At 43.0% G+C, this 21,989-nt stretch overlaps 1 protein-coding gene across 1 annotated transcript in view; it reads right to left on the bottom strand.

Annotated features, from left to right (window-relative positions):
• Nucleotides 1–21,989, bottom strand: part of MYO1D (myosin ID) — a 349,561-nt gene that overhangs the window by 215,035 nt on the left and 112,537 nt on the right. The window contains exons 9-14 of the mRNA XM_088028373.1: nucleotides 20,023–20,168; nucleotides 19,827–19,941; nucleotides 15,360–15,530; nucleotides 11,330–11,400; nucleotides 7,664–7,738; nucleotides 1,873–2,005 (exon numbers count right to left, since the gene is read on the bottom strand). Coding sequence (XP_087884499.1) covers nucleotides 1,873–2,005; nucleotides 7,664–7,738; nucleotides 11,330–11,400; nucleotides 15,360–15,530; nucleotides 19,827–19,941; nucleotides 20,023–20,168 — 711 coding nt within the window. The remainder of the gene's footprint in view (nucleotides 1–1,872; nucleotides 2,006–7,663; nucleotides 7,739–11,329; nucleotides 11,401–15,359; nucleotides 15,531–19,826; nucleotides 19,942–20,022; nucleotides 20,169–21,989) is intronic.

Raw genomic sequence — 21,989 nt, 5'->3', positions numbered from 1 at the left:
TTAGGTTTATTTCTATCATATTATTTTGTATTTTCTAAAAGTAACATTCTCCTTTGTTGCTTCCCCACCCACCTTCCTGCCTTTTCTGGGGCTGAGAGGTTGTTCTCTCCCTCACTCTCCCTCCTCCATAGATTGGGAAGCCACAGCAGAAGCTGCCGGGCTAGTTGCCTACCTTATATCCAACACCTTTTTTTGAAATGGAATACTTATTTCTAGCTAGGTACGCTGCTGACCAGAATAAAAATGCACTTCCCAGCTTCCCTGGCAACTAGGGACAGCAAATGAGATGTAGCGGACATGCTGCATGAGACTCCCAGGAAGTCCCTTGGAAAGGGAAGAAGCCCCTGCTGCCATCTTGGACCAGGAGAATGGACGCCAAGCACACACATGGTAGAAGAGAAAGACAGAAGGAACCTGGGTCCCTAACAACCTTAGGGCTGCCATACCAGTCCTGGGATGCCTGCTTCTGGACCTTATCTGCAGGAGAGAGAAATAAATGTCTCTTGTTTAAGCCATTCATGTGGGGGTCTCTCTTTTACTAGCAGCTGAATACAATTCCTGATACAGAAATTATAGACGGCTCTAGAATTTTTATTTTCTAAAAATGCACATTTAACTACCAATTATAGAAAATAAAGGTGGCTCTTTTCTAGTTAATGAAATAAATCTAATATATTTTGTAAACTATTTATAATATATTCTATGAACATGTTTTATAAAATTCTGTGTTCAATTCTGTTTCTTGTGTCACATGCCCTCCTTCTAGGTTCACCTTCCCTCTTATGGGATGAGGCAGGTTGGAGCTGACACGTAGAGAGAAGCTAAGAGACAAAAGGAAGCCTTCTAATGGTGTTCTGGTCTTCGGTTCTGGTGTCCTCACCCCTGCCTTTCTGGAAGTTTGATTCTACAAGCCAACAAACTGCTTATTAGTTGTCATGTGAGGCCAAAGAATCGTGACAAAAAGATATAGAAAGCTACTGAACAGATGTGTTCTTGTGCCTTTGCTTAATTTATCCATAGTGAAGTAACCAGAAACAGTATAGATTTAAATTCTTAGAGAGGAAGTTGGTGTAAAAAAAAAAAAAAAGAAGATAACAACAGAGAATAAAATACAGAGGAAAAGCACCAGAAGAGAGAGAGAAAAATGAAGGAACTAAAAATAATGAGTCCCGGAATGCCGCCTAATTTATCCAACTTGTCAACAGCAGCAGTTAAGAGTAGAAATCTGTTCTTTGGCGGGGGATGGGGGGAGGAGAAGAAACAGAAAAGTCACCAAACAGTATTACACCTGAAAGGAGCAATCAACAGCAGAAACAACTGTCAATAATATAACATTTTATTTCAGCTGTTTACAACAGCCTAAGGACAATACTTAAATACTAAACTTCCTTTTGATACTCTATCTGGTCATTTTGTACCCAGACATGATATATGGATGGCATATTACTATTTAATTCAGGATTTTTTAAAGCCACGCCCTTTCTTTGGTACAGGGCTGAAGCTCGTTTTTGTCAGGCACGTGCTCTTCTTTATAGAGTGTGTGAGTGTGTGTGTGTGTGTATTTTTTTTTAAAGTTCTAAGACTTTCCCCTTGTCGACAACCATAAAAAGCTCAACCTTAACAAAAAGCATTTCATCCTGGACAAACAATTGTTTCATCCAGCCATGTAAAAAAAAAACAAAACAGGAATAAAAATTCTAGTATAACATTCACTTTAAATAGATGTTTCAGTTTGACTTATTACAATTACCTAGAAGGCAAATCACACATACATTCTCTACAACATATATCAAGAAGGAACCTATGGCAGCAAGCGGAGCCAACGACCATCGAAAGTGGCCATAAAATGGATATGCGGAGAAGAAAAGTTACCTTTGATGCAAGGTTGTCCACTAAAGCGATCATCGAATTCTTAAACAAGGTGGCAGCGGTCAGAGGTCGCTTGGTCACCTCCGAAATACTCAGTTTGCCTTCGGGCCACATATTCTTCAGCACAGGATTGGAACTGAGAGGCACAGGAAGAGCAATGTGAGCGTTACATTCAAATACGGTGATGGGAAACTGTTCCGTTGGACTGTGCTCTGGGAGTCCCATAGGGACGGCGGCCTGAACTCACAAGGCCTAACTGGAAAAAAGACTCCGTCCAGAAAACTATGCTGAGAAAGTGCAGCAGCAGAGAGCATATCACAGACGGAGAAGCGCCCAAACTACCCAACGTGTAAAAAATTCTCGGGGCTGGCTCAGTCGGTAGAGTGTGCGACTCCTGGTGTTGGGGTCATGAGTTTGAGCCCTAGGCTGGGTGTAGAGATGACTTAAATAAATAAACGGAAAGGAAATGCTTTAAACTTCTTTAAAGTGACATCTAGGGTCCTCAAATGGTTAACACGGCTCTTACAATACACACGTAAAGTCAAAAGGTTTGGTGGTACTTAGAAAGAGGACAAGCCACCAGTGAAAAAACAATGCTCAATGGTGCGGCAGAAAACATGGACGTGAAAGCATCTTCTCATCGGGAGAAAGATTCCCACAGAACAGGTAACTCGACAAAAATCCAGTTCTTCCGAACAAGACAGGTAGGAATAATACAGAACCGTTTCTACATCGCCTTCTAGTAAACCCCGTCCTGCAGCTGAATTTCTGCACTCCGTTATGGGCGGTTACGATATTTTATTGCCGTGACATGTTGCCATCCGATTCCCACAGTGTACTTCAGGCCAGGGTTGATGCTAAGTATTCTATAAAATTCATTATCTGGCTCTGTGGAGACACCTTCAAAGACAACGTGTGGTGGTCTCAACTCTGGTTTTCTTCCTGTTTCATTCCAGGTGCCTTTGATTTTAAAGTAATTGGAACTCAAAATGCTGCTTGTGTCCTGGAAAGTTCTTTCTCGCTTGGTATTTGCGTACAGCTGACACCCGATGTTACACTAGTTTCAGGTGTATAACACAGGGAGTCCACATCGTTGGATGTCAGGCAGTGCTCACCACAGGTGTGGCTGTCATCTGTCACCCTACAATGCTATTTGTCAGATATCTTTTTTTTTTTTTTTTTAATTAGGGGCAGAGAAGAGAGAGAAAGGACTCAGCAAGGACATTCTCTGCTGTGTTTACTACTGCCATCATTTTGCCCATTTTTCTTTCCCTGGTGTAAAATTGAGGAAACTGCCAAGTGGTTCCCCAAATACCTAGTAAACTTCTGCACACAGAGGCTCAAAATAATAGCTGTGAAATGCTGGAATAAGTGACAAGAGTGCAAAAAGGATAAATGGTGGGCTGAAGAGTGACTGGGTCTGTGAATGAAAACAGAGCAGTGCTCCCAGCCCCCACCACTGCGAGTGAGCTGTGCCGACTACCATCAAAAGTGGCGGTAAACTGGGGCGCGTGGGTGGCTCAGTCATTAAGCGTCTGCCTTCGGCTCAGGTCATGATCCCAGGGTCCTGGGATCGAGCCCCGCATCGGGCTCCCTGCTCCACGGGGAGCCTGCGTCTCCCTCTCCCACTCCCCCTGCTCGTGTTCCCATTCTCGCTGTGTCTCTGTCAAATAAGTAAATAAAATCTTAAAAAAAGAAAGAAAGAAAGAAAAAGAAAGAAAGAAAGAAAGAAAGAAAGAAAGAAAGAAAGAAAGAAAGAAAGTAAGTAAGTAAGTGGCTGTAAACTGTGTGATCTGTGTGTGGCTCAGGGACCCCGTTTTACTCCTTTCTGGTCCTAGTCCCTGATTTTCCAATGAGGCACCTATCAGTAAAAATGACCACATAAAGGTCTATTGCTTCTCCTTAAATTTTCCATTCTAGTCTATAGCCAAGAGAGAATTTAAGGCAATGGTTCTCAACCCTTAGTGTGGAGGAAGGCTGGATGTCTTCCTAACACTGTCTGGAATGGAATTTCCAGAAAGTAGAACGTGTGTACTTTTGAATATTCTGGTGCAGACCAAAGACCGAAGATTGCAGACTTTGGATCTATGCAGTTTCTACCCCAAATTCCACCTTACTCACTGTTGGCCATATTTAGATTCTTTCCATATTTTGCATTATAAATGGAGGGAGAGGGGAAGGTTGGCAATGAAGGAAAGAAGATATTTATTATCAAAAATAGTAGAACTGATACACAATGAATCAAAACAGACACACACGATCATTCTAAAAAGAATGAACTTTGGGGCCAGTATGTCATGCATGCAATATTAACAAAATAGTTTGCAAACATTTAAAAGAGCCCTTTTCTTAAAAGGGAGGCGTATTTATCCAGAAACCCAGTAGGTTTAATAGATAAGACAATTTATTTTAGTAGTGAGGTAGTAAAGAGTAAAGTCTGTGTATCTGGCATGCCACATGCTCTCTCCCTTCCTCTTTCCATTACACACACGCAAGTACATACATATGCACATGCACGCATATCTGCAAGTATACTCTCAAGGTCTACAGAACTAGAAATGCAAGGATTACTCTTTAAATATATACAGAGAAAGGATGGGAACTTGGGGAGGTTGTTTAGCCACGGAAGCACCGAGAAGTGTCCAGAGGCAAAGGAAGCACATCCCAACACATCTAGGAGGATGGTTTAGCCAAAATAAGTCCAAGACTTCCCCGTTCCACTGGCAAGACCTTTCTTATTATGCAGATATATACAGAAAGTTGCAGTCAACAGACCTTTGCAAGACCATCCCTGCTGTGAAACAGATTCATCTGAGCCCTGATACCTTTAATTGTTGGATTTACCCAAGTCCCTTTGTTCTACTTCCATGCTTACCAAGCAACTAAGCACTCTGGATTCTATGGGCAATATTTTTCACTGTCAATTAATAAACTAGAATTCTCGCTGCTATGTGACTTCCCAAGCAGGTTTTCCAAGAGGGGAGAACAGCCTGTCATAGCAGTGCAAATATTCCATTCCATGTGATGGTCAGATTTTCCCCTGGAAATAAATCCCCACGTGGCTTTGTTTCTACACTGGTCCTGTGAGCTTGGGAATTACGTGAGTCCACCGCTAAGAGGAGCTACTCTCACAGAGCTGGACCTATGGACCGTAATACATTCACGAAGGTAATGAATGCCATCTTCTGTAGCCTCCTGGTACACAGCCTGGCTGCCTTCCGCTGGCAACACATGCTGACATTGCCACTGGCCAACTGAAGCTGTTTTTCCAATTTGAATTTTTGACATTACCCTACACAGAGCAATGCCAGACTCTGTCATTTGTCCCTCAAAGTGGGTGCATCTTACCTGAAAGTTCAAGCATTGCAACTCCTTTCTGAAAGTCCTTTTCCCCGTGACCAATCCTTACTCGGAGCCCCTCTTGTTCCCATGTAACCTTCTGGTGCTGAGAGCTCCATCACTGTCCTTGGCGCCCTCAGCATCCACACAGATGAACCACTGAGTAGTAAACTTTCTCAAAAGAACTGTTTTAACACCGTATCTCCACATTCTCATTACCCATATTCTCTGGAGCCCACTTCAATCAGACATTCGTCTTCACGACTCTACTGAGATCAGCGTTCTCAAGAGTCCCACTGGCATGTCAGCAAATCCCATGGTTAATCTTGGTTCTCACCTTACTTTGCTTTTGACAGTATTTGACAGTTTATAATTGTTTTCTTCTTTTAAAAAAATTTTTATTTTACTTTTTATTTTTTTAAAAGCTTTTGTTTATTCATTTGACAGAGAGAGAGAGAGAGAGACACAGTGAGAGAGGGAACACAAGCAGGGGGAGTGGGAGAGGGAGAAGCAGGCTTCCCGCTGAGCAGGGAGCCCGGTGCGGGGCTCAATCCCAGGACCCTGGGATCATGACCTGAGCCGAAGGCAGATGCTTAACGACTGAGCCACCCAGGCACCCCTATAATTGTTTTCTTCTTAAAGCACTTTTTTCTTGGCTTGGCCTCTGTGACACCAGATTTCTGGCTTTCTTCCTACTTCACTGGCAGCCCTGTCTCCTTTGCTAGTTGCTTCTTTCTTGCTTGAATCCGAATGCTGGAGATCTCAGGAATGAGTCTTTTTTACCTCTTCTCTTCTATTTGTGCTAAGATCACCCTTGTTCATCTCATCTAGTCTTATGGCTTTAAATACTGTCAACAGACTGATGACCATGAATTTGTATCTCTAGTCCCTCCTTTACCCAGAGTTCCAGGTGCATACGCACAATCGTCTACTTGGCATTTTCAGCGGCGTGTCCAATATAACATAACATATCCAAAACAAAACGCCCCATCTCCCCTACACCCAATTAGCCCCTCCCGTTGCCTTCCCCACTTCAAGCATCCCTTCCCCACTGCTCAGACTTCATCTTAGATTTCCATTTTTCTCTCATGCCGTACATCCTACCCATCAGCAAATCTTGTTGGCTCTACTTTCAAAATACCACTCACTCTGACCACATTTCATTACCTCTGTTACTACCATCTGGATTACTAGTCTCTTGTTTGGTCTCCTCACTTCTACTCTTGCCCTTGTAAAACACAAAACAGTGTGTGTTTTACACAGCAGCCCTAGTGAGTTCTTTAAAACATAAATCACATCGTATCATAAATTCCAATGGCTTCTCTTCATACTTCATCCTTACTTTGGCTCACGGACTCTTCAGGATCCACACCCTGCTGACCTCCCTAAATTCATTCCCTATGACTCTCCCCACCCCTCACCCTGCTTTTAGCCACACTAGCCTTCTTGCTGTTCTCAAGACACCCCCCACCCTGGCGCCTTGGCACTGGTTTTCTCTCTGCCTGGAATGCTCTCCCCGCAATGTGTTCATGGCTCACTCCCTCACTTCATTCAGGCCTCTGCTCAAAAGTCCCCTCTTTTAAGAAGACTTTCCTGACCACCCTTCTCTATAATGCTTCCTTGTCTGTACTCTTCAATCTCCTACCTACTTTATTTTTCTTCACAGCATCTGTCACTACCGGAAAGTGACTTGTTTTCTTATTAACTGCCATCTCCACTGGAAGAGCAGATCCATGAAGGCAGGGACTTAGCCTAAATAGTTTTCACAGCTGCATTTTAGGGCACAGAAGAATGTATGGTTCCCAGGTGTTCAACACACTTCTGATGATCTCTTGGCCAACTGAGTAGACGTAAGTGTGTGATTACATTCCTCTCACCCAAAAGAAGAAACTGGTTGAGAAGCTCTTCTTTACGGGCCTCTCTCCAAAGCATCTGTACTGGGTTTGAACTTGCTATCCTTTGCCTTGAGTTATTTCGCCACATCTTTTCCACATTTTCTTGGACTGTGGAAAGGTTCCGTCCACTGAGGATCTGTCAACACTAGATGACGCTCTGATATTAAGAGTGGTCTCTTAGTTGGAGGCAAAGACTCTACAGTGGGAATCTGCATGTATAAAATGTTTATCTGGGCCAGAGGTTATCCAACACCCCATCCCCACTGCCCCTGGCCTCCCCTGGGGACACTGGGAGGGGTGCCAGAAGGATGGCAGTAGTGAACAGAGAAACCGCGGCAACCCAAGGGAAATCAAGGAAAGTCCTATTGGTAGCAAGTCCCCGTCCTAAATTTATAGACTGTATAATCATAAATATATTATTTCATTCATTCATTATGACAGCACAGAACTAGAAAATTTGCCAGAAGTTCTTAATAATTGCCACATAAAAGTAATCATGTGCATGCGTATTACACAATAAGAGTTTAATGGAAAGATAATTAATGAAATTTCCATCCTACCTGTTATACAGGAGGCGCTTGAAATCTTGAAATAAAGTGTCTTTATTTTTGTCAATAAATCCAATGACCGAATAGCTAGTAGAGAAAAAAAAACCCACAGAAAACATGCATTATTCACCAAGCAAGAGCCACATTTAAGTTTTTCGACAAGTCTACAAGCCTTTCCACTGGTAATTATGCCATCAATCATCTGTAGAGCTAATATTGTCCACTTTGTTCTGGTTAAATAATATCAATTTACCTACTAAATAGAGGGGATGTTGTTTCTATTCCTCAAAAGGAGAACAAACATCAGTACCGTCACTATGATTAAGACCGTCATTTTCTACCGGTTTACTGCTTACCTCGAGAAGATGACTCTTAAAAAGATGGCTGTGTTTGTCATCCAGCACTCCTAAGATAAAAGCAAAACTGCAACATACAGGAGCTAACAGTGTCTTCCGTAAGGAGGTCAAGTGACTTGCCTAAAGTTCTCTCAGCGTGTTCAGGGTGGGATAAAAGAATCCAAGAAGAACTGCAAAGGGTGGTAAGATTTGGATAAGCAGAGGAGAAAGAGGAAGAGAGATCACACAGGGAAACAGATCAAATGAAGGGAGAGGAGCAGGCACATGCATGGAGTACGTGAGAGAAAACAAGGAGGCCAGCCTTCATGGTCTGGAGGAGGGAGAGAAATGAGGTCAGGAGGCCAGCTACATTGGCAGTTGGGATGAAGGAGGGATGGGAGCTGCTCTGTTGCAGCGATGGCCATGGACTCCGGCAGGAGCAAGTGCACTGCTGGGGGTCACACAAGTGATGGAGCGTCAGGGTGACTAGGACAGAGGCTCAGAGGCCGTGCAAACAGAACTCTAGACGTCCCTGCTCCCGACAGCTCGACTTTCTTGCCTGACTGTATTTTCTTCCTTGACAGTCATCACATCGATGTAGATAATTCTCAGATGTCTTACCCTGACCCCTCACTGATGTGCCAGCCTCATGTATTTAATTCTCTGAGAAGGTTCCTTCAGGCTGTAGTGCCAAGAGGAGCTTTGAGGTCACCAGGTCTCAAGTTCCTTCCTTGCCTCCCGCATCCTAGATCCGTTTCCTAAGACCTTCAGGTCACTTCTGACTGAAACCCTGAAGCCCTTTGACTCTTAATCTTTTGTCTAACCTAGAACATTCAAACTGCAAAGTCCTTATTTTGGCCTCTCAGACTCATTATGATTTGATCTCAATCTACTTTTCCAGGCATTTCCACTTCTCTAATGCTACAAAAAGGACACACTCCACTTAAATGGACCTAGTTACTGTTTCCTGAATATTTCTAGCACCCTTCCCACTTCTCCCTTTAAAAATAATTCCTAGCATCTAAGGACTAGCATCAGCCTTCCTGGGCCTCTCACACAAGTATTACATCATGTAATTATTCTAAATTCTGACAATACTGTTATTAGTTGTATGGCGATTATTTTAGACCATCTTTTAAATGTACTGATGTATGCATGTAAATGTGTGTATATTATGTGCATGCACATTTCTGAGTAGAAATAAACACACACACACACACAACCATATAGGTATGTATGCGATCTTACATGGAAGGCTCTTTGTGGGAGGAGATCACACCTTGTAAAACATTGTGCACACAGAAGATATGCAGTAAGAATCTAGAAAAGGACTGAAGGGCTGAAGGAGAGAAGGGGAAGTCTGAGGCACTGAATACCCCTCAGAAGGGTCAGTTAGCATTCTGGACTAGGAGTCTGGAAACCAGTTATTGGCTCAGCTACTCCATAAACTTGCTGTGTGTCCTTGGGTGAAAGTGTTATTACACACTTTCCTTAAGTTCTCTCCATCTATAAAACAAAGGGGCCAGACTAGCGGGTCTCCAAGGCCTCTGACCAGCTCTGCTTTGATGCTTCCGAACTGAATGGAAGCGTCCTGTAAGTGAGGCCCGCCTTTTCAGCAGGAGAGTGTGCATACTGCTGCATCTCCCCTCTTCAGTGTTCTGGAACGTGGGAATGGGACCAGAACAAGTGGAGAATGGTGCCATTCCAGCACTGATGGCTAGTTTGACAGATGGGGTGATCATCTCGAGCCATATTATCTTATGACTCAGAGTTTTAATTTAAATCAGGAGCAGCTATTAAAATTTCTTCAAATGTCTTTTCGGCATTTGTAGAGATGATCATTTGCCTTTTTGTTGTTGTTGCTGTTATGTAATCTCTTCCTGTAACGGGTGATGATGAAGAGAGCTCCTAATGTAAAAAATAAGGAGGAAGGAAAAGAGGAAACTAAAGAACAATCAGGTAAGAAGCAGTGTTCAGTGAACAAAGCACCCTAAGTGTAGCAGGCTGAAAAATGCACCTCCCTGACCCGAAAGACATCCATGTCAAATTCCCCAGCCCCTGTGAGTGTGATCTTTTTATGACAAAAGGTGTGATTACGTTAAGGATCTTGAGAGGAGAAACTGATCCTGTATTACCCAGGTGGGCCCTAAATGCCACCACAATTGTAGTTTTAAGACAGAGGCAGGGCTGCCTGCTGGCTCAGTCGGTTGAGCGTCCACCTCTTGATCTCAGCTCAGGTCTTGATCTCAGGGTTGTGAGTTCAAGGCCTGAGCTGGGCTCCATGCTGGGTATGGAGCCTACTTTAAAAAAAAAAAAAAAGATAAAGGCAGAGGGAGTTTTAACAGACACACCAAGGAGGAGGCAGCAGTGTGACCACATAGGCAGAGACAGGAGAGATGTAGCCGTAAGCCAATCAATGTCTGCAGCCACCAGAAGCTGACAGAGGAGAGGAATAGTCATCCTCCAGCGTGTGGCCCTGAGCCACCTAAAGTTCAGACTTTTGGCCTCCAGAACTGGGAAGGCAAACATTTCTCTCATGTTAAGCCGCCAATTTGTTATAGCAGCCCTAGGGGACTCAGATATTCAGGTAGTTTTATTTTCTTATCAATTTCTACTTTTCTTATATTGGGACCAGAAAATGTGGCTTGTGAGAATTTTACTTTTTCAACTGACATTTGGAAAATAATATGGCAAAACTAGTTTCTGCTTATGTAGTTACCCAACTGCTTGTAGTTCTTTGCAAGCGATGGTGGCTCTTGGCTCTGGGCCCGTAAGCCTCCTGGCTCTTCTGCTTGGAGTGCCCTCCCTTCCCAATTCTTTCCCCTGACTAAACCTCTTTTACTTTGATGACTCAGCTTAGATGTCACTTCCTCCACCAAAACCTCTTTACACTCCTCACCCTGGCATGATTATCCCTCCTCAGTGTTTCCATAAGGCCTCATGCATCTCTAGTTTGACCCCTCCCATTCTTCGTTATAGCGACTTATCATGTATCTGCTTGTGTCCACCACTGAACTGTTTGCTTCTTCAGAAAAAGGCCCACCTTACCCATCTTTCTCTCCTCGTTAACATTCTCCCATGATTTATTTATCCATCAGCTGATCTGACTGAATGCCAACTATGCCAGGGGCTGTGTGCATGGCTGCCGCCGTGTATGTTCAAGAAAAGTTTGAAAAGCAAGGAATGAATGAAGCTAAGCGAATTTTTTTTTTTAAGCGAGGAGATGAAACTATATTACCCTATGAAATGACTAAAAAACACAAATGAATAGGATTCTGGTTCTATTTTCTGAAGTGAAGCTGCATGTAAGTCATTGTGTTAGGTACCAAAGTAAGATACTCACACTACGTCACCTGCGTAATGTCGAATTCGAAAATCTCGATCAAACTCCAGGATTTTGTCTGAGGCGCAGATCTAAGAAATCAATAAGGAGATGATTTTGAAAACAGATTATTTTCACTCTCCTAAAAATATACTCCAATGTCATATAAGATGATGGCAGTGTCACAAATCTGGATACCATTACGAATGAAATGGCCCTGTGTGGGGCTTATGTGGTAAAGCCTGCGAGCTTTCACCGGAAGTCCACATGGCTGGACTTCACTTCCCAGCCACCCTGGCAGCTGGATATGGCCAAGTGACCAGACGCTCGACAGCGGACGGTGAGGGGAAAGGAAGTGTGTCTGTGTCGGGCCAAAGCTGGTAAGTAGTGGGTGACCCTCTCCTCCCACTAGCTGGATGCAGAGAAGGACAGCGGCAAGGGGAGGGACGAGACGGAAGAAGTCTGGGTCCCTGGGACAGGAACAGACTTCTGTTGTCTCTGACGCTGAAAGTCTGGCTGCCGCCCTAAGTGGCCCAGCCTACCCTGACTGATACAGTCCCTTTCTGCTCCAAGCTCCACTTACGGAGCACCACACCGAGGGCTTGCAGTCTACTGGGCATGTACATCTCATGCAGTCCTCACAACTGAGATTTAAAGTAAGTAAGTATTTAAAGTAAGTATTAGGAGCTCTCTTTTACATACAAGGAATCTAAGGGTCAGAGAGTATCAATCAGGTAATTGGCCCAAGTCCCATAGCTCATAGGTGGTCGTTCTGGGAAGTATTCTTGGGACCAGACGTAATGTCTGCTCTCCTATGTACACAATGGCCTGGCTCACTTGTCTTTTGCTGAGCTGGGAGTCAAGTTCAGGGCTGTCATTTCAAAGAAGGTCAACTTCCTGTAGCTATTTCTCACTGAAGAGGAATAGTTTATGGAAATGGTGGTGGTCTCCACAGTTTCCTGCAATTTTCCTTGTTACGGTAGTGCCCAGACTCCTTTGTCTGCCCTGTGAAGGATCACGCAGTATCCTACAGGTTCTAAAGCAGACATCTAAGAATCCATAAAGCACTGAGTGCAGTTACACACAAAAACTTAAGTTGCACTGTTAGCTAACAAACAACCCCAACCAGGATGGTGGCTTCTGCATGATAACTGGACTAGTAAAGGAATAGTTAGTTTATTAATCAGAAAAGCGAATAATTACAGTAAATGAGAGTCAGACTTCCGAGGTTCAAATCTTGGCTCTACCATCTACTTGCTCTGTGTCCTTAAATAGTTATTTATCCCAGACAGTTGTTCTGAAGCTTAAATGAACCACGGAGATCAAAGTATATAACATACAGAGAGGTCGCCAAAAAATGGAATCCCTCTTTCCTTCTCTCTCTCGTTAACCATTTTACAAAACCCTTTCATTTATAAAACTCGTCGTGGAAAAGGACCCAGGAGATGCCCACACTAATTGAATATTCTTACATTTGGATACTGTAAAGTCTCAAGTGATCTGAACACAGAAGGTTTTAGATTTTTCTTTACGTTTTAAAAATAACTTTTGTATATCGTTTAACTTTATATGTTCACAATACTTTAAATAGTAATTTCGTGGTTTATTGGATCATTTGCCTATCTCTCCATGATAACTTTAATGTATAAGAAATCATTTAGCCTCTAAATAAATACAAGGCAGAAACCTCTTATTTAACATGCCAGTAACTCAAACTAATCTGCAACCAACAGCAAATGATAACACCTGGTGTAATATACAGGATAATAGCATTATTTAACAGAAAGATTCATAGTGATGAAAATATCCTGACAGCTTGGTTATTCCATTTTTCCTTCATCAGGGCAATAATCCCAGAAATTAATACACTTTAAAAGTCCCCATCTCAGGGGGGACTTTTTCCAGCATCACCCCCCTCACCTTGTCAGACAAGGCGGGGGCAGGTAGTGACGCTGGAAAAAAGAGCCACCTAGCTGGAGAGCCAGAGAAACCTGGGTTTCCACATTTAAAGAAAAAAAAAAAAAAAGAAAGAAAATTCCTGGGGGGCCTGGGTAGCTCAGTCAGTTGGGCGTCCGATTCTTGATTTGAGACTGAGCCCAGCGCTGGGCTCTGTGCTCATCAGGGAGTCTGCTTGTCCCTCTCCCTCTGCTCCACCCCCTGCCCACTCACTCATTCTCTCTCTCAAATAAAGAAATAAAATCTTAAAAAAAAGAATTCCGGTCTTCCCAGATAAATCATCATTTTGCAATTTCTTATCAAATCAGTGACAACTGCTTAAAAGTACTATGTACAGTGGCTACCTTAAGAATGAGACTCTATTTCAAAATATTTGGTGGACAAATTTAAGTCAGGTGTATAAATGGCTAAGGTGAATCAAAATGAAGTGATTTATCATGAGATTCACAGTTATTTATTTAAATGAAGTGGAGCCCTGTGTGTTTTAGTTTAAAATTCAATATTCCATAAGATGTATTTGGTATGATCGTGACCAAATTCAATTCAATTTTACAAACACTGATTATCTACCATCTGGTAGGCAAGATGTTAGGTGAGTCTCCAAAACCTGGGTTGTGATTATAAAGGACGTAGATAACCCATCCCTCGAAAATGGGACATATGCCCATGTAATAACACCATCTTACAACAGATCACTCTAAATGGGGTAGGATGCTTCTAACTTGGCTCACTGCTCTGTCCCCAGCACCCAGAATTATGCCTGGGAAGTGAGAGGCACTTATTAAGCACTTGTGTTATACATGGGAAATGAGTGGAGAATACCTATGACCAGAACCCTAATGTCAAAGGTCAGACCATAGTATCTGACAGCTGACTGACTTGTAGTAGGGATCCAAGTCAATTCTCAGTAAAAGACCAAGGAACATCTCTTAGAAATAAACTGGCCTAAAATAAATATCAGCCAGTAGTCTATTTCTTGAGGATTTGTGCTTTATCTATCTGTTCTGATTACATAATTTCAAAGGGGACGAAGTTAGAAAATAGACTTATTCGTGTTAAAAAAAATTGGCAGTGTGTCATAGATTTACATGAAAATATGGAGGAGCAGAAATGTTTGCTCCTTTCTTTATGGAAGCGACGGAGCATGGGGCCTGTTTCTCCTTCAGCTTATGGTTGCCGGACAAGCTGGTATTGTAGGGAACACCCAAGGATGATGGTGTGCCCCTCCTAGGGCAAATATGAATGACAAACATACTATGTGCAAAGCACGGCACAAAGGTCTGACGACCACAACTGCCACCACTTATTACAGAAACGTGATCTGTTTAGTAACATTTGTAGAATGTGGAAAATGGGGAGTTGAGAGGATACCCATTCGTTTAGGGGAATGAGTTTCCTTGTGATGGGGAGAATTACAGCTAGAACTTCTCTATTCTCAAGAAAGTCACATAGTCTCGGGCGCCAGGGTGGCTCAGTCATTAAGCCTCTGCCTTCAGCTCAGGTCATGATCTCAGGGTCCTAGGATCGAGCCCCGCATCGGGCTCCCTGCTCCGCGGGGAGCCTGCTTCTCCCTCTCCCACTCCCCCTGCTTGTGTTCCCTCTCGCTGTGTCTCTCTGTCAAATAAATAAATAAAATCTTTAAAAAAAAAAAAAGGCACATAGTCTGAAGAACTGGCAAAGGACACATACTACATTTTATAACTGATTACAGTAAAAGGTCAAGGACAAAAGCTGTTTTCAGTGCCAGAATTATCAGATGCAGGAGCAAAATTCTAGCACATGAACAAGGCCTCTGTACCTATTGGTTATAAATGACATCATGCTTTCTAAAATCATGTTCATTTTTCCTATTTCTAGCAAATTGAATAGTCTGGAGCTCCCTCTCCTGGATATTATGATTTTTATCCATCTTGTCATCTCATAAACCAGAGAGGCAGAATTTATTTCCAGCAGCAAGTCACTTAATGGATGCTTATGGCCTTTCTTGCTTAGTTGAGTGGACATTCTTTTAAGCCAACATTTAAGACCATTCTGTCAAACAATGGGGAAAATCTTACAGGTTGAAAGAAGAGGAAGTTCTCATAAAACACATTACCTTTCGGCTGGAAAAATGGCCATGTTTGCCCAGTTTACTGTTAAGTGCTTCGAGGAACATTTCGTCGGTGACCTTGCCAACGTTCATGCAGGCATCGTCCAGGATTGCAATGATCCCCTTGTGCTGCTGCTCCACAAGGTCCACGATGATCTGATTGTTGAAGTAATCGATCTGCAGGACACAGCAGGGAGGCGGTTCCAGAGGGAACAGACGCCAGCACAGGCAAGACACTGATTCCTGCATATGTTTCAGGAGCTCAAGGAAAGTTATCTTGATGGGAAGTATGTCAAGAGAATTAATGAGGCCTAATGCTAAAAGGGCACATGTTCTATCAGAGCTTTGTTTTTTAGCTTCTTTGTTGACTTTGTAACACTTTGTGTTACGTGGGTGTAGCTCAAAGCAAAAATTGTAAAGGAGGCAGTGCTTCTCCCATCACTAACTTTTGTTTTAATCCCACACCTAACCCCACTCCTTCATACTCTCAATCCCCCAATCTGTTTGCCATTTAATCACAAGACCCACACTCCACAAAGTACCAACAAATAACATTAAAGTATTATTCAATTCATAATTTGATGAGGTTAAGGTATCACACAGAACTCAAAAATTTCTAGTTCTATGGCCTTGGAGGACTAAAACCCGAAAGCTTTCCCCAAGTGAAAAAAATCACATAGATGTCTAACAGACTTTTGATGTTTCTCTGGGCAAAACATAAAAAATTTAATTCTGAGACGAAAGTATCTGTAAAAGATAAGGATAAACTTTTCGTTTACTTTTGTGAGCTGAATAAAGTTCTAAATAACAGCTGTTTTTTTTAGCAACTTCAATATATGCAAAGTTCATAGCAAATTCCTCGTCTACACCCGCTGATTCAGATAGTGTGCGGCATCCATCCCAGCATGCACACTGGCCTCACACAGGCTAGCTGTGCAGTGCTTGAAGGTGGGCAGTCTATTATCACACAGTTTAGTCCTATGTGTTGATGTGTCCCCCTCATTTAGGAGGTACCTAAACTTGAGTGTTGTCTCCATCACCTACTGTAAGATCTATATGCTCATAATGGACTATTTCAGTCTCTCCTGGGTTCTGCTCCATGCTATTTAAAGTCCAAGGACTCATGCCAGTTATCTGTCTATGGGTTTCAGCTCCGACCCTCCTCTTCCAAGTTCTCTACCGTATCCACGGACTGACGGTCTACAGACAGGGTGGCTTCTGCTTCCTTTTTCATACTTTACTGGTCTGTCTATATCAGGGAGTCTCAAGAGGATGACTGCCCCCCGCCAGGGTCATTTGGCATTGTCTGAACACAGTTTTGGAGGTCATGACTACGTGACCAGTGGGAAGAGGCCACTACAACATTGTAAACTGCACAGGACAGCCCCACAACAAAGACTTATCTGGTCCAAAACATCAGTAGTACAGAGGTGGAGAAACCCCGGTCTAAATATGTACGTTTGGGGTGGACATGTATTACATTTCCTAATTAGGGAGAAAAGTTCTCTCCACCTTTCGGAAAAAATATCCTTACTCTTCTCAAAAAGCAGTAACTCTTATATTAAATATTAGCTTAAGCCTTAGACTTTGGGAGTATGGAATTAAAGATTAAGTCTTTTGTCCCAGGGACAAAAGAATTAAGTCCTCTAAAGAACCAGTTGTAAAGGGCGCCTGGGTGGCTCAGTTGGTTAAGTGACTGCCTTCGGCTCAGGTTATGATCCTGGAGTTCCGGGATCGAGTCCCACATTGGGCTCCCTGCTCAGCGGGGAGTCTGCTTCTTCCTCTGACCTTCCTCTCTCTCATGCTCTCTGTCTCTCATTTCTCTCTCTCTCAAATAAATAAATAAAATCTTAAAAAAAAAAAAGAACCAGCTGCATAACTAATGAGTCTTGGCTAAAGAGTTCAGTTCGTAAGTTTAAGGTTACTTCAAACATTGCTTCAAGTTGCGGCTTCCAAACCAGCTTTCTCCAGCAATCCTGATTCCCAGGAGGCTTCTTAGGGACTACAGGGGGCAGGAGATCTGATGAGATAGCTCAGGGGCAGAGAGGTCTGGGCCTCCCATTCCCACCCCAGACGGAGCAGCTCTGTGCCCAACAGTCCAGTTCTCAAAAGCTAAAAAATGACTTGTAAACTACTGCATCAAAAGCCTATAAAGGTGAGTCAATTAGGGAGACAACCAAGCCTTAGGAACCTCCTGACAGAAGTCCACATACCACCTATGAAACAGACTGGTAGAAAAACACTGGTCCTGAAACCAGTCAAGACTCCAGATCTAACAACCAGGGGCATACACGGAACAGAGTCTGGATGACACCTCGGGAATCCGATGAGCAAAATCCAGACTGTGGCAAGCTCGACAGAACAAACGACTGACTCATCCTCTCCACTGGGAGATCGTGAGGGAAAAAAAAAGAGATGGGGGAGAAAATCTATAGATAGGCGAGCGTCCTATCAACCAACCACAAAGTAAGAACCCTGCTTGGATCCAAATTCAAACAACAATAAAAACAGACAAAAAAACCCAGTAAGACGACTGAGGAAATGTGAACATGACTGGTATTTGATGCTATTAAGGAATTACTGTTACATTTCTTAGGTGTGATAATGGTACTGTGGTCATGGTATTTGTAAAAGTCTTCATCTTTTAGAGAAGTACACGGGGCTATTTATAGGTAAAACAATATGATGTCTGAGATTTGCTTCAAAATAATCTGGAGGGTCAGGTGGGTGGGTGGGTCGGTGGGCCCAGATGACATGAGACTGGCAACCCACCGATAACTGTCAAAGCTGGTGACAGGCACACGGAGTTTATCATATCACAATCTCTGTTCTTATGTTTGCTTGAAATTTTCCATAATAAAAAACATTTAAAAAAATCAATCACTATGTTCAGAAGTCGAGTTTTTTAAAGGAAATAATCGCCCAGAATAGAGATTCTACTTTGGAGGGGCCTGGCATGTAGTCGGTATAGTAACAATTACCTGCGACCTAGCCTTCCGTCCCCAATAGGACATATATTTCTTGGTTTATTTTGCTAAAGATTTTTGCATTTTTAGGGCAGTTGCTCCTTTTTCAGATGTTCGGGACAGCCTACTGCAGTTGTTAACTTTCCTCCTTATCAACTATGCCTGTGGAATTTGATATCCTGACTTTTAAAGGACGTTTTTGACCAGTATCTCTGAATAACAAGTTTTATGATTAAATTTGCTATAAAAAACTAAGCTTCAGTTGTAATTGTGTATTGAATTGTATAACAGATCCATTCTAAGAAGGCTGCGTCTAAAGTTAACTGAATTACATCTTAAATGTGCTACGAGAGTTCACTGCTTAAATCAAAATGATAGGGAATTCTACTACAAAGTAATAATACACCTTTTGGTTCATTTGTCAAACAGTAAAATTTACACTAATATACTCGAACAAAATTTTTTATGGTATTGTGATGTTTAGCACATGCTGGAAGGCAAAGATGCAATTTGAGTCAGGACAACTACTAATTATAGTACTGTCTCCCTTTCTGAATGAGAGGAGAGAGAAAGCAGGAAGGTGGGAAGAAATATAAAATTTACATACAGTATATCAAAGAAGCTTTTTACTACGATGTCAGATATTAAAAAAAATGCTGACTTTATTGTGTGTTCTATTCGGCAGGAGGATAAACAGTTTTATAAACACAGAAATGTGTGGAAACTCAGAAGTTTTTGCATTTCTCAAGTCTGTCCTCAAAAGTGTCTGAAAACACAAATTTAAAAGAAAACATTACTAGGTCTCAACCCGTCACAAGCAGGAGGCCGAATGGTAAGGAGCAAGAGAGCCAACCAAGTCATGCTTTTCAGCGGTGATGTCTGGGGCTCGCACCCCAGGGCAGTCCCACTTTCTGGCCCGCCCTCCTCAGACCTCTGACAACTGTCAGTGTTCATAAAGGGCCATGAGAAGGTGATAACAGGTATGACATGAAGGACAGCAGACGGAAGTAAATGTGAATGTTTTCACGCCTCGGTTTTGGAGAATGTAAACCATAATAACCGAAGATAGTAACAGTGCCACTTAGACCACAAAGTAGAGGAGAGAGAAAAAAAAGGAGGAGGAGGAGGAGAAAGAAGACGGCGAGAGAGTAAACTAAATTTGGAAGCAAAGACCAGTCAACTTAAGGCAAAAGTTGCCGCTCCGAGTAACCTCCGCCTGGCGCTAAACTCTACTAGACAGATACGAGCCAGACAACCCAGGTGGCATCAGCAAGCGTGAGGGCTGTCACTCAGCATTTCTGGGCACCAACAAGGCAGTCCGTCAAATGAGAGACATTCCACCCATCAACCCTGGAGATGACTTGTAATTACGTATCCCCAAAAGGAAAGGCGATGTTCGGATGTTTTGTGGGCCCGAGAAAACTGCAACAGAACAGCTAACACAAGATCTGACACTGCCGACGCTACGTGCAACACGGGAAGCTACTTTCCAGAGGCGCGCACTCACGTGCTCCCAGGGGATGCCCTCCCGCTGGTACTCCTCCTGCTCTTGCTTCAGAACCAGCTGAATGAAGAGCTGCTGCAGTTTCTCGTTGCAGTAGTTGATGCAGAACTGTTCAAAGCTGCGAGAAAAGGAATCAGGTAGGTTCAGAGAGACTAAAAAATAAATACTGTAGAGTTTTGAGCATCTTATTCCAGTTTACCTGTTGTTGTCAAAGATTTCAAAGCCATAGATATCCAAGACACCGATAACGGTGTTTTTCCCATGGACTGTGGTGTCATAGTTCTTGACTTCAATAATATCATTGATGCGAGTAACAATCCAACCAAAAAGGCGTTCATATATTGCCTGTGAGGAGAACAACATCATTCATTCTTACCCATGTGGGATGGTGTCTTCTGTTTAGATCTGTGATAAATTCTTAGTTAGTTTAGATAGTTTTAAATTCTTAGACACTTTCTCCTTAACACTTAACATAGCTGTTAACGCAGAAAAATTAGAAGTGCAAATCATCTGTTAAAAAAAAAAAACAAACTACATGATGTAGGTAACACTCCAGTAAATGGTTTGGATTTTTTAGGATTATTATCGGTCACTATGGTATTCCAACACCACTCCCAGGTATGTTTCTGTGCTCAGCTCTATCAATAATGTGCCTACTCCCTCAAAGAAGTCGCTTCATTACTTGATTGTGAGTTTCATCAAATATTAAAAAGTGTGGAACCAAGTTAATATCTATGTTCCAGTAAAGTTCTATGGATTCTAAAAATATGAATACTGATTTATAATGCTACATAAAGATCTGAGCCGAAGACCACAGTTGGAAATTCTTAGAAAGTCAAATGCATATCCAACACCCAAGGATACGCAGAGCCAGAAGCACATGGATGAAGGCACCACACACTCACATGCATTCACATCCTGGTACAAGGACACTCTATGGTGCCACATCTTTAGCACACACGTGGTTAGCAACTCCCTCCATCCACCCCTCTCTCCACCTGCACTTACACATACGCACTGCCTCCTTTCTTTGCCTCCCTTTTACTCTTCGATCCAGTCCAGTCTTTGCTTACCTCCCCCCGCTCCACTGAAATGGCTCATCAAAGACCCCAAACTACCTCAGTGTAGACACCTTCTTGTGCCTCTATATGGACATCTTACTCACTGTCACTCCATATGGTTTCCCACCTTCTTCTTCTTGAACTTTCTCCCCTTTGGGATTTGTGACACCACACCTCCTTAATTTTCCTCTAATTTCACTGGCTGCTCCTTCTGGGTGACCTTTGGTAAGATCTCCTCCACCTGACCTCTAAAAAGTGGAGCTCCTCTGATCCTCTTCTCTTCACTAACACCTTCTGAGTCATCTCATTCGATGTTAAACGGTAGTAATATACTACTACTCCCAAATCTATTACTCCAACGCAGACCTCTCCTCTGAGTGCCAGACTCATGTGCTTGACAGCCAACCTGACAATATTCCTAGGGGCCTCACAGGCATCTCAAACACATGTGCTGTCAGGACTCTTGATCTCCCCAGCTCGAAAAACTGTTCCTACCTTACTTCTAAGCATGAACAAAGGGCTCCAGAAATGTAGGAATTTATTCATTCAACAAATATTAGCTGACTGCTTACTCTGGGCAGGTTATTGGAGATACAGTACTAAAGCAAACATAAACATGGTCTCAGTCTCCAAAAGCACAGGGAGCAGGATGAAGGAAAAACCACACACACACACTCACACACACTCACTCACACACACACTCACACACTCACACACTCACTCACTCTCTCTCTCTCTCTCTGAAGGTGAGGTGCATGGCATTGGAGGATAATTTAACCTGTTCGGGACTCACAAGAGGCCAGGGAAGACATCCCTGAGTAAGTGGGCTGAGATCAGAAGGATGAGTAAGAGCTGACGAGGCAAGAGGGGGAGAGAAAAGGGATCCAAGCAGAGGCGAAAGCCTGTGCAGAGGCCCTGTGGCTGGAAGGAGAAATGGATAGAGACAACCTGCAAGGCCCGAGAGAACACTGAGGTGCTGGATTGAAGGAAGGAGACTGGAGTATGGTGTGGAATGAGGCAGGAGATGCAGGCTAGAGCCAGACCACGCTAAGAGCGATCCTTGATTTTATCGTTCCCCAAACAGGGGCTGTGGGTTTTACATCTC

This window comes from Eumetopias jubatus, unplaced genomic scaffold (assembly GCF_037043125.1).
Source record: "Eumetopias jubatus isolate StellerSeaLion01/CBP00866 unplaced genomic scaffold, mEumJub1_p1.0 scaffold_10, whole genome shotgun sequence".
Lineage (NCBI taxonomy): Eukaryota > Metazoa > Chordata > Mammalia > Carnivora > Otariidae > Eumetopias > Eumetopias jubatus.
Note: the sequence above shows the minus strand (reverse complement) of the source record. Positions and strands in the feature narration are given on the sequence as shown.